The sequence below is a fragment of the Oncorhynchus mykiss genome, chromosome 12, assembly GCF_057628025.1.
Source record: "Oncorhynchus mykiss isolate SJ-2025 chromosome 12, ASM5762802v1, whole genome shotgun sequence".
NCBI lineage: Eukaryota > Metazoa > Chordata > Actinopteri > Salmoniformes > Salmonidae > Oncorhynchus > Oncorhynchus mykiss.
Window position 1 is genome coordinate 88019141 of NC_143033.1, and position 14071 is coordinate 88033211.

Sequence of the window (14071 nt, forward strand, 5' to 3'; positions counted from 1 at the left end):
TCCAGAACATTTTCCCCATCTCTGAGTTCTCTATTTAATCTCTTTGTGATCTTCCCACCCTGTGAGGAGGAGTCAATGCAAAACTCTGACCTCTTCCATCACTACTTATCTCACTGCAGAGTGTAAGAGAAGGGCTGAAGCTCTGAATACTAGACTGAGTGATAGACACTGACAATAGTCAAACATGTTTAACAAAGATTACACATTAGGGCTACTGCTAATGGTTATAGGACTGTCAGGTAAACACTTTGTTTTTACTTTCAACAGATGGTTGTGTCTACTTAAAAGCTCTACTTCAAGTTTGAAATACTCTCTTTTTATCAACAGGTGTTCAGGGTCAGAGGCTGATTCAGTCTGGACCAGTAGTTAAAAAGCCAGAAGAACCACACAAACTGACCTGTACAGCCTCGGATTTAGACATGAATAGCTACTGGATGGCTTGGATCAGACAGGCTCCTGGGAAAGGACTGGAGTGGGTTGCAACTATTACCCATAACAGCAGAAGCACTTTCTACCCCCAGTCTGTTCAAGGTCGGTTCATCATCTCCAGAGACAACAGCATAAAACAGGTGTATCTCCAGATGAACAGCCTGAAGACTGAAGACTCTGCTGTTTATTATTGTGCCAGAGACACAGTGACACAGGAGGCTGCAGGGCGGTACATAAACTGATCAAGCACTTCTCTCACTGGAATAGTCTTAATAGTATGTAAGACGGACAATAAACTGAGGATCCAGCATAAGTGTATTCACAGCATACCATTCCCCATCAAGCTCAATGAAGCTTAAACCACTCTGGCCATGTTAGTCAGTAAATATCATCTTGATGACAGCTTATTTACATTCACTTGTATATCAGTCTAATCCAATTAGGAGTTTGAATTACTGGTAGGAATGAATGTCCTCATTGAGCATAATTAAATATAAACAAGGAATTTTGATAGCATATTTTTACTCTTATATGAAAAGAGTAATAGGCCATGTACTGTATATACTGTATCTTTGGTGGACACCGATGGTTAGATTATCTCCATCTGTGCATCAATGATAATGATTAGAATAACATACTGTACACCACGAGCAGAACAGAACCATTTATAATGCTGCACAATGCATTTCATAACAGATAATTGTATTATTACAATAAAAAATATGTCCTACTCAACATGTCACCTTAATACTCGTCATTTATTAACTGTACTTCTGCATTAATCCTAAATCTCAGACTTGATGCAAATAAATTCCCCTCTTTGTACAGTATATGTAGAAGGGTCTGTCTCTCCTTCACCTAGTTGGAGTAAATAAGTATTGTTCCCATCAGTTCAGCTTCCACACAAATCATGTTCCCTGCATCTCTGATTCTGCTGCTTGCACATTCCTCCTGTACATTTATTAAATAAATATGACTATAACACAATCAAGCTTCATCAACTTATCATGTACCTGATGTTAGACCATTTTCAAATATCTCAATCCCCCCCCACAAGTGTGTACGGTATTGTTGACTCAGAACTCAGCAGCCCAGCTCAATGGTTGTAAAGCCCAGAGAGTCTTGGAGCATCACCTGTAAGGTATCTGGGTATTCTATCTGTGATGAGAGCAATACCACAGACTGGATTAGACATCCTGTAGATAAAGCTACAGAATGGTTCAGATGGAAACTGCAAGGATTCTTTGAAAAGCAGGTTCAGCATCTCCAAAAATGGTTCCAACAACATAGTGACTTTAGAAGGGAAGAGAATTAAAACTGAAGACACAGCTGTGTATTACTGTGTCAGATATAATGACACACAGTGGTGTGAAGCAAAGCATGACCTCTACAAAAACAACAAAGATGTCTGTCACATGAAACCATCGTTCCCTAAGGATTACCCAGTTCATATTGTCACAGTCAAAATGGACACTTCCTGGGAATGAGATAAACTGTCTGAAAAGCTTTATACATCATTATAATCATGTATCTGCAATCATATTTTAACCATGAGTAACAGACATGTGCATGTAAGTACAAAATATGTTTCATGTTTATAAGCAGCTTATAAGTAGATTTTTTTAATTAACGCGTATCAAAGTTTGTTATTTGTTAAATTAGTGCTAAAGATTGTAAACATCCAAACCATTCATAATGATGTTGACTAAATAACAACTATTAAAGGTTAAACCATTCATAATGATGCTGACTAAATAACAACTATTAAAGGTTAAACCATTCATAATGATACTGACTAAATAACAACTATTAAAGGTTAAACCATTAATAATTGTTACGGTGCGTGAATGAGGACCCAAAAGCGAATCAACTTAAACAGAGCTTCTTTAATTACCAAACATAGGTAGGCTCAGATGGACCGGCAGATTCCGACAGGACAGGACAAGGTTACAGCAAACATGACGACAGTCTGGTTCAGGCATGAATGACACAAACAAACAAGAATCCGACAAGGACAAGAGCAGAAACAGAGAGAGATATTGGGACCTAATCAGAGGGAAAAAAGGGAACAGGTGGGGAACGGGGTGAATGGGTAGTTAGAGGAGACAAGGGACAGCTGGGGGAAAGCGGGGGAGAAAAGGTAACCTAACACGACCAGCAGAGGGAGACAGGGTGAAGGGAAAGGACAGAGACAAGACAACATGACAGTACATGACAGTACCCCCCCACTCACCGAGCGCCTCCTGGCGCACTCGAGGAGGAAACCTGGCGGCAACGGAGGAAATCATCAATCAGCGCACGGTCCAGCACGTCCCGAGAGGGAACCCAACTCCTCTCCTCAGGACCGTACCCCTCCCAGTCAACTAGGTACTGATGACCACGGCCCCGAGGACGCATGTCCAAGATTTTACGGACCCTGTAGATAGGTGCGCCCTCGACAAGGATGGGGGGGGGGGGGGAAGACGAGCGGGGGCGCGAAGAACGGGCTTAACACAGGAGACATGGAAGACCGGGTGGACGCGACGAAGATATCGCGGAAGAAGAAGTCGCACTGCGACAGGATTAATGACCTGAGAGATACGGAATGGACCAATGAACCGCGGGGTCAACTTGCGAGAAGCCGTCTTAAGGGGAAGGTTCTGAGTGGAGAGCCAAACTCTCTGACCGCGACAATATCTAGGGCTCTTAGTTCTACGCTTATTAGCAGCTCTCACAGTCTGCGCCCTATAACGGCAAAGTGCAGACCTGACCCTCTTCCAGGTGCGCTCGCAACGTTGGACAAAAGCCTGAGCGGAGGGGACGCTGGACTCGGCGAACTGAGATGAGAACAACGGAGGCTGGTACCCGAGGCTACTCTGAAAAGGAGATAGCCCGGTCGCAGACGAAGGAAGCGAGTTGTGGGCGTATTCTGCCCAGGGGAGCTGTTCTGACCAAGACGCAGGGTTGCGAAAAGAAAGACTGCGTAAGATGCGACCAATAGTCTGATTGGCCCGTTCTGCTTGACCGTTAGACTGGGGGTGAAAGCCGGAAGAGAGACTGACGGAAGCCCCAATCAAACGGCAAAACTCCCTCCAAAATTGAGACGTGAATTGCGGACCTCTGTCCGAAACGACGTCTGACGGAAGGCCATGAATTCTGAAAACATTCTCGATGATGATTTGTGCCGTCTCTTTAGCAGAAGGAAGCTTAGCAAGGGGAATGAAATGAGCCGCCTTAGAGAACCTATCGACAACCGTAAGAATAACAGTCTTCCCCGCTGACGGCGGCAGTCCGGTGACAAAATCTAAGGCGATGTGAGACCACGGTCGAGAGGGAATAGGAAGCGGCCTGAGACGGCCGGCAGGAGGAGAGTTACCGGACTTAGTCTGCGCGCAGACCGAACAAGCAGCCACGAAACGACGCGTGTCATGCTCCCGGGTGGGCCACCAGAAACGCTGGCGAATGGAAGCAAGCGTACCCCGAACGCCAGGGTGGCCGGCTAACTTGGCAGAGTGAGCCCACTGAAGAACGGCCAGACGAGTAGGAACGGGAACGAAAAGAAGGTTCCTAGGACAAGCGCGCGGCGACGGAGTTTGAGTGAGTGCTTGCTTTACCTGCCTCTCAATTCCCCAGACAGTCAACCCGACAACACGCCCCTCAGGGAGAATCCCCTCGGGGTCAGTGGAGGCTACTGAAGAACTGAAGAGACGAGACAAAGCATCAGGCTTGGTGTTCTTAGAGCCCGGACGATAAGAAATCACGAACTCGAAACGAGCGAAAAACAGCGCCCAACGCGCCTGACGCGCATTAAGTCGTTTGGCAGAACGGATGTACTCAAGGTTCCTATGGTCAGTCCAAACGACAAAAGGAACGGTCGCCCCCTCCAACCACTGTCGCCATTCGCCTAGGGCTAACCGGATGGCGAGCAGTTCGCGGTTACCCACATCATAGTTACGTTCCGACGGCGACAGGCGATGAGAAAAATACGCGCATGGGTGGACCTTGTCGTCAGAGAGGGAGCGCTGAGAAAGGATGGCTCCCACTCCCACCTCTGACGCGTCAACCTCGACAACAAACTGTCTAGAGACGTCAGGTGTAACAAGGATAGGAGCGGATGTAAAACGATTCTTGAGGAGATCAAAAGCTCCCTGGGCGGAAACGGACCACTTAAAGCACGTCTTGACAGAAGTAAGGGCTGTGAGAGGAGCTGCCACCTGACCGAAATTACGGATGAAACGACGATAGAAGTTCGCGAAGCCGAGAAAGCGCTGCAGCTCGACGCGTGACTTAGGGACGGGCCAATCAATGACAGCTTGGACCTTAGCGGGATCCATCTTAATGCCTTCAGCGGAAATAACTGAACCGAGAAATGTGACGGAGGAGGCATGAAAAGTGCACTTCTCAGCCTTCACAAAAAGACAATTCTCTAAAAGGCGCTGGAGGACACGTCGAACGTGCTGAACATGAATCTGGAGTGACGGTGAAAAAATCAGGATATCGTCAAGGTAAACGAAAACAAAGATGTTCAGCATGTCTCTCAGGACATCATTGACTAATGCCTGAAAGACAGCTGGAGCGTTAGCGAGGCCGAAAGGAAGAACCCGGTATTCAAAGTGCCCTAACGGAGTGTTAAACGCCGTCTTCCACTCGTCCCCCTCCCTGATGCGCACGAGATGGTAAGCGTTACGAAGGTCCAACTTAGTGAAAAACCTGGCTCCCTGCAGGATCTCGAAGGCTGAAGACATAAGAGGAAGCGGATAACGATTCTTCACTGTTATGTCATTCAGCCCTCGATAATCTATGCAGGGGCGCAGAGACCCGTCCTTCTTCTTGACAAAAAAAAACCCCGCTCCGGCGGGAGAGGAGGAGGGGACTATGGTACCGGCGTCAAGAGCTACAGACAAATAATCTTCGAGAGCCTTACGTTCGGGAGCCGACAGAGAGTATAGTCTACCCCGGGGGGGGGGTGGTTCCCGGAAGGAGATCAATACTACAATCATACGACCGGTGTGGAGGAAGAGAGGTGGCCCTGGACCGACTGAACACCGTGCGCAGATCGTGATATTCCTCCGGCACCCCTGTCAAATCACCAGGCTCCTCCTGTGAAGAAGAGACAGAGGAAACAGGAGGGATAGCAGACATTAAACATTTCACATGACAAGAGACGTTCCAGGAGAGGATAGAATTACTAGACCAATTAATGGAAGGATTATGACAAACTAGCCAGGGATGGCCCAAAACAACAGGTGTAAAAGGTGAACGAAAAATTAAAAAAGAAATGGTTTCACTATGATTACCAGAAACAGTGAGGGTTAAAGGTAGCGTCTCACGCTGAATCCTGGGGAGAGGACTACCATCCAGGGTGAACAAGGCCGTGGGCTCCTTTAACTGTCTGAGAGGAATGTCATGTTCCCGAGCCCAGGTCTCGTCCATAAAACAGCCCTCCGCCCCAGAGTCTATTAAGGCACTGCAGGAAGCTGACGAACCGGTCCAGCGTAGATGGACCGACAAGGTAGTGCAGGATCTTGAAGGAGAGACAGGAGTAGTAGCGCTCACCAGTAGCCCTCCGCTTACTGACGAGCTCTGGCCTTTTACTGGACATGAAGTGACAAAATGACCAGCGGAACCGCAATAGAGACAGAGGCGGTTGGTGATTCTCCGTTCCCTCTCCTCAGTCGAGATGCGGATACCTCCCAGCTGCATGGGCTCAGCACCCGAGCCGGCAGAGGAAGATGGTAGTGATGCGGAGAGGGAGGCGACGGAGAGCGCGAGCTCCTTTCCACGAGCTCGGTGACGAAGATCAACCCGTCGCTCAATGCGAATAGCGAGTTCAATCAAGGAATCCACGCTGGAAGGAACCTCCCGGGAGAGAATCTCATCCTTTACCTCTGCGCGGAAACCCTCCAGAAGACGAGCGAGCAAGGCCGGCTCGTTCCAGCCACTGGAGACAGCAAGAGTGCGAAACTCAATAGAGTAGTCTGTTATGGATCGATTGCCTTGACATAGGGAAGACAGGGCCCTGGAAGCCTCCTCCCCAAAAACAGATCGATCAAAAACCCGTATCATCTCCTCCTTAAAGTCTTGATACTGGTTAGTACACTCAGCCCTTGCCTCCCAGATTGCCGTGCCCCACTCACGAGCCCGTCCAATAAGGAGAGATATGACGTAGGCGACACGAGCAGTGCTCCTGGAGTAAGTGTTGGGCTGGAGAGAAAACACAATATCACACTGGGTGAGGAACGAGCGGCATTCAGTGGGCTCCCCAGAGTAACACGGCGGGTTATTGATTCTGGGCTCCGGAGATTCGAAAGCCCTGGAAGTGGCCGGTGGATCGAGGCGGAGATGGTGAACCTGTTCTGTGAGGTTGGAGACTTGGGTGGCCAGGGTCTCAACGGCATGTCGAGCAGCAGACAATTCCTGCTTGTGTCTGCCTAGCATCGCTCCCTGGATCTCGACGGCTGAGTGGAGAGGATCCGAAGTCGCTGGGTCCATTCTTGGTCGGATTCTTCTGTTACGGTGCGTGAATGAGGACCCAAAAGCGAATCAACTTAAACAGAGCTTCTTTAATTACCAAACATAGGTAGGCTCAGATGGACCGGCAGATTCCGACAGGACAGGACAAGGTTACAGCAAACATGACGACAGTCTGGTTCAGGCATGAATGACACAAACAAACAAGAATCCGACAAGGACAAGAGCAGAAACAGAGAGAGATATTGGGACCTAATCAGAGGGAAAAAAGGGAACAGGTGGGGAACGGGGTGAATGGGTAGTTAGAGGAGACAAGGGACAGCTGGGGGAAAGCGGGGGAGAAAAGGTAACCTAACACGACCAGCAGAGGGAGACAGGGTGAAGGGAAAGGACAGAGACAAGACAACATGACAGTACATGACAGTACCCCCCCACTCACCGAGCGCCTCCTGGCGCACTCGAGGAGGAAACCTGGCGGCAACGGAGGAAATCATCAATCAGCTGAACACATAACAACTATTAATGAAGGTTAAACCTTTCATACTAATGCTGACTAAATAACAATGATTTTGAGTTAGGTAAAAATTAAAACATTATTATAAGAAAGGCATATTATAAAAAAGGTTCATACATGTTTATAGCAGTTATAAAGAATTGTACCAGCAAGATTTAGGTCAAATGTTCTAATTAAAAATAATAAATACATTTTCTATAATATATATTACATAACAGTTTCCTGAAGGTAAACAATATCGTAAAATATTCTAAGAAATAATAGATATGTGTATGATCACCCATCCACGACCATCTGAATGTGTTGCTATACTCATAGAACTGGTGTGTGGTTCTGGTGGGAGGTTTTTGTTATGGTGTGTATCACTGTGACTATATGGGGGCCACAGTGATATTACACCGTACAAAAACCCTTTGCTCCTGTATGGACTGAACAGGTCAAATAATTACACCCCAGGACAATGGTATCAATGTAAACCTAATGAAACCTCACCATAAACAGGATTCTGGCCATAGCCATGATATTTGGTTTTATACTGCAACACTTAAATCCATACATTTGCAAACAACTGTTACAAACTAACAATGGATACACCTTTTGTCAGAAACAATAATCCACCAACTCATAGATGAATATGATACTATAAGAGTCTTTAGTATTGTTATAATATATTGTATTAAGCATGGTTTTATGTTTCTTATACCTCACTGAGAGCAGACAGAGTTGTATGGAATCCATATGAAGATGTGAAGGAGGTGTTTTTGTGCTGGGGTATATCACTGTGATATGGGGTGGGCTGGGGGGCACAGTGAAATGAGGCTGTACAAAAACCTCAGAGACAAAACCTGCATTATATCTGCATGAGGATTGGGACAATGGGGAGAAACCATACAATATTCTTCAAATGATCGTCTGATATTGATATAACCCCATTGTAAATTGTTTTACATTTTTTTAAAGTTTATTTTGATGGAGTGATGTCATGACATGGACCTGAGCATCATTTTTTTTTTTATGTATACAAAACTGAATTCACAACATCTGTCCTCAAGAAATCAGGTGTATGATAATATTACAATATTGCATTATATTTTCATCTCTGTTGGATTCATTATCATGACTTTTAAGCTGCCTATTTAGGTGCAGGGTTTTTGTACAGGCAGTGAATGGAGACAGAGCACTGTGATGCTTTTGACTACTGGGGTAAAGGGACACAAGTCACCGTCTCAACAGGTAAGCAAACTTAAATGTATTATATCCATAGAATGTTTAATTTCCCCATTCTATTTTGTGTGTAGAAAGAACAGATTTTTGTCTTTTTCATTTTTCAGATGCAAAATGTAATTGAAAAGACCTGTTCGTAGTCCACTAAAGAAATGGTTTACATCAATTTGCCTATTTCCTTGAAAGTCAAATAGTTCCTCAAATTCTAGGTTCTGCTGTTGTAGAATAATGCAGATGTTTGTTTCCTAAAGTCTTATAAATAGAAACCCGTTCCTCAGAAATGTACAGTCTAAGAGAAAATGTTACATATTGTGGAAATACATTGTTGACCAAGTTTGACTCTGTGACAATGTAGTATCTATTTAGATTTGTTTCTACAAACCAATCTACTTTGAAGTTATCAAGATCAGTTGAAACTGATTGCTGTAAAGAGGGTGGTTTTTGTATTGTTTGGCATATGCCCTTGTCACGCTGTGTATAGCTACTTTGACTATTGGGGGAAAGGAACAATGGTCACAGTCTCATCAGGTAAGCCATTGTTTTTGTGAGTTTTATTAATGCATTCAAATTGTTGTAGTTTGAAGATAAATCATGGTTTTATGGGGAAAAGTGGACATTACTACTTGGATAATGTTGTTAGTGTAGCACACCTAGGTAAGGCAGTATATTGTTTGTTCATCTGTCCACATACGTCTTTCACTTTTTGCGATTGATGTTTAATTAGATGATTATGTAGACTTTGGTTTAGGTCAAAAATTACCATGTGAAAATGAAAATGTAGGCATTCATATTGGAGTCTAACACATAAACTGATTATAGGTAGAATAATAAAAGTTAATCTTAGTCTATACTGATTTGAGTATTAATTGTCATCACCTTAATCCATATAAATAATTAAATTAAAAATGTTTATTAGTGGAACAGTATGTTTTATTTGACAGTTCTGTTTTCACTGGTAAATGTGTCTACAATTTAATGTGTTAATGTGTATTTAATTGTGCCTTCCTGTATTACACCTTTTCTAAAATGTTTATTCTATTCTTCTGAGCCAGTGACTTTATGTTCATATTCTTATATTGTATTATTTCTTATTGTTGTTGCATTGTTGAGAAGGAACCTGAAAGTAAGTATTTGTATTACACTACATACAACTAATAAAAGTAGAAACATAGTGGTAGTTATACCTCAAAGAATACAAGACAACCAACTACATGGAACTAAATGGTGCCTTATAGTGTAAGATTAAATGGACAAGTAGTTCTCAGGTTATACCTGTGTAATGACCATTTTACCATGGTAATTCCTAGTAGTTACCTGGTCATTTTTGTACATTCAAATCAAGTGTTGCCTTTCTTTCTTTCTTGCAGCAGCCACAGCCCCCCCTACTCTACTCACTCTTATGAACTGTGGAACCCCTTCTAACGACATCTACAGCATCGGTTGTCTAGCTACCGGCTTTTCACCTTCCTCACTCACCTTCAAGTGGACAGACGCCAGCGGGAAAGCGCTGACGGACTTCGTCCAGTATCCGGCAGTCCAGAGTGGGGGAGCCTACATCGGAGTCAGTCAGGTCCGTGTGGCTAAGAACGTCTGGGAAAACTCAAAGTCTTTCAGTTGTTCTGTGGAACATCTTGGAAGTGAACAGACAGCAGTCATCAATAAACCAGGTAAGATCTGGTCATTAAATATATTTTCTTTATGAAGTTGGTTCTATTTTTCTAAAGATTACATTTTAATGTTTGTGATGTAAACTATTTATGTTTAGAAAACCTGATTATAAAATTATACTTGGTGTTTACCCTGGATGTCTTATTTCTATAAGGGGTTAAACTAACATGCAGACATTTTCTTTACCTCCCGCTACACAGTCTCAAAGTCTCCATCAGTGTCTTTGCTTTCGGGGCCCATTGGCACCACCCAGTACCTGATGTGTATGATTGAAGATTTCACCCCCAATAAAGTCACTGTCACCTGGAAGAAGAATGACAAGGAGGTGGAGGGCCAGACCCCTACTGTAGGCCTACAGCCATCAGGCCTCTACTCAGCCAGCAGTCTGCTGAAGGTCAACAACACTGATTGGAGCAACAAGGTCAAGTACAGCTGTGTGGTGGAGCACCAGGGACAACCCACCATCAAGACAATCTCCAAAACAGGTCTGTACATAGGAGAAGACTGTACTACAAATAATGTCATGTTCACATTCAGTATATATATTATTTAGTGTAGTTCCTCATCAGTAATATGTCCTGATTTTATACTGCTTCTCTCCCCTTTCAGAACCACTGACGGTGACTCTGAACCCACCGAGTGTGAAAAATGTGTTCATGGACAACCAAGCAGTGCTGGACTGTGTCATCAGTGGTACAGACCAGAACACAGTGGCTGGTACCACTATCACCTGGCAGGTCAACGGAAATAACGAGATGAAAAACATTGTTGAATCAAAGGGCAACCTGAACAGCAGGGTCAGTACTCTGACCATAGACCAGACAAGGTGGACCAATGTCAACAAAGTCCAGTGTTCTGCCATGAAGAGTGGCGAAGACACACCGGTCATTCAGGACCTCAGCTTCACCAAAGGAAGTAGGTCGCTGAAACATCTCAATGTGGTTGTGATTAGTGGTCACATACTCCAGGTTCTGGAGAGGGAGACACAGGATGTGCAGACTTTTGCTCCAGCCCAACGCTAACATACCTGAGTCAGCAAATCAACTAATCACTAACTAATTATCACCTTTGCTTAGTTGAATCAGGTGTGTTAGTGCTGGACTGGAACAGAAACCTGCACAGAACCAGGGTTAAGGACCACTAGGTTGATTTTAAACTGATATTCACATACTGGTTTTCATACGTACCTACACATACATGAGTGTAACGTTTCTCCTTAAAATCAATCCTCTTGTAGGTCGAGCCCCTTCAGTGTCCGTTCACCTTCTCCCGGAGGAAGACACCAAGAAGGAGGGGGATGTGACTCTGGTGTGCCTGGTGGTCAGCCCGTCTCTCTGTGACGTCTACATCATGTGGAAGGATGACAGTGGCGAGTACCAGGATGGGGTCACCAGCCCTCCTCAGAAAACCCCGGAAGGCAACTACTCTGTCACCAGTGTCTTCACCGTCAAAACAAATAAGTGGGAGGGAAACTCGGTTTTCACATGTGCCGTCAAGCACGGCCTGGACAACAACACAGCACCTCAGGAGAGGAGTGTGTCAAAGTCCATGGGTAACTCATGTGAAGACAAGTGATGTTAACCTGTGTGTTGTGTCATTGTGTCTCCTTATTGACTCCTCTGTGGGTCAGAATAGCCAATTACAACGTGTATCCCCTGTTATCCTCTATGATGTTTTCATTGTTGTCCTTGTTGAGTTAAAGTTAACATGTTAGTGTTGTCATTGTTTTGTTGACTGTAAGCATATTGCCAATTGTGATATTGTCCAGTCTAATGTGGTGTAAAATGTCAGTGCTATTGCACAGTCTTGTGTTGCCGTTGTTGTCCTTTGTCATTGTTCAATGTGTCTTCTTAATGTGGAGGCTGGCTAATAAACAATACCGCATATGAGATCACATGGTTTGATGTTCGTATATCAATTGCTTAAAGTCTTAGAAAATATACTGGTCTACTGTACATCAAACATAATGAAGACAATTGTCATGAAAAGACAACAGTACTAAATAGCCTACATAGTAGTATTATGCTTCCAGTAAGGTGGTCATGGATGTACTATTTAGTGTATTGGTGTAGTTTGACATAATGTGAGTGGGTGTGCATGATAATATTAGGCCAAGATATGAGTCTGCACAGATCAGTTTTATGTGTTCTCTGTGGGTTGATGTGTGTGTCTGTGTGTGTACATATCATTTGAACTCAATTAGCTGTATTTGTTAGAATATGATAAAGACTAATACAATACAGGTTTACAATACACAGACACACACGAACACGCATGAATACATACAAACACACATGAACACGCAGACACACACACACAGACACACACACACGCAGACACAAGTATACATACGTTCCTCACCACCTGTCTCTCTCCCTGTTCTCAGCGAACATCCTACTGACTGAGCCTGAAGCGGGCTTTGCTCTGAGCTGCACGGACAACGTTGAGGATGATTTCAGCAGCCTGTGGTCCACCACCTCCTCCTTTATCGTCCTCTTTCTTCTCTCCCTCACCTACAGCACAGTACTCAGCCTGGTCAAGGTACTGACACCACTTATTTTACGTGATTGTAGACTTCTGATGAAGGCCATTGGCAGCTGAAACGTCACAATTTTAAATAAAATAATTATTTATGAAGTGTTTAATTGAGTGTGAGCATTTCACTACACTAGCAATAACATCTGCTAAATATGTGTTTTTTTACCTTTATTTAACTAGGCAAGTCAATAAGAACAAATTCTTATTTTCAATGACGGTGGGTTAACTGCCTATTCAGGGGCAGAACAACAGATTTGTACCTTGTCAGCTCGGGGATTTCAACTTGCAACCTTTCAGTTACTAGTCCAATGCTCTAACCACTAGGCTACCCTGCCGACCAATAACATCTGATTTGATTTGATTGAGAGCGAGAGTTGCTCCTTACTGAGGAGAAACTCTTTGTGGGCCAAAGGTAACCCACTTTGTTCCACTTTGTTGTCTGTTTATTGTAATAATCTGTATCTGTCTCTGCCTCTTTGCAGATGAAGCAGTGAAGAACACATGATGGACTGCAGAGATAGATGTGTCTAAATTAGAAAGATGGTTATGGCACAGTGTTCTTCAGTAATAATGTTATGTATATATCCAATTCATTATTGATTATGATTGATTCGTTTTGTTGATCTCAATATTATGCAAGCATTGTGGTGATGTGTTATTTTTCCTTCATTGATTTCTATTGTACACTATCATTAAATCTAAGTGTATCCTCTGATGTCTCTGTGATCTTTTTCACTGTAATAAAGTCTAAGATTTAGCTAGTCATTGTCTTTTTACTGAGACATTCACTGGATACTAATCCTGGGAGATATCCAAAAACATTACTGATTTCTGCTGGGAGTGTTTCTGCTTGGCAGAGTTTTCTATGGAGGCAATTTACAGCTGTATTCCTTCACAGGACAGATTTAAACAACGTTGGGCTATATCTGTAATACTCAACTAAGACTTAAACATTCTGTTATCAGTTGATCTGAGGGGGTTTCTTGGTTCTCTAACTTGTCTAATAACAGTGTCATGCAAAAGCAGCTTCCTCTCTCTCTATCCCCTTGATACCACACCGGTGGCACTGAAACTGTCCAGCAACTGCCAGGGCTACAAATACACTTCCTTGAAAGAAGAGAAATACTGCATGTACGATAGCAACGCAACGCACACACATACACACACACACACACACACACACACACACACACACACACACACACACACACACACACACACAAACACATTACAATTTAGCAGATTAAC

General features: G+C 43.9%; 1 gene segment (V, D, J or C); it reads left to right on the forward strand.

The window, feature by feature from the left end:
• Positions 1-8624: 8624 nt before the first annotated feature.
• On the forward strand, positions 8625-13535 carry LOC118937827 (immunoglobulin heavy constant mu-like). The segment is given in 7 exon segments: positions 8625-9145; positions 9985-10284; positions 10486-10770; positions 10895-11200; positions 11523-11837; positions 12672-12826; positions 13306-13535. Coding segments are annotated over 7 exon segments (1392 nt in total).
• Positions 13536-14071: the final 536 nt, after the last annotated feature.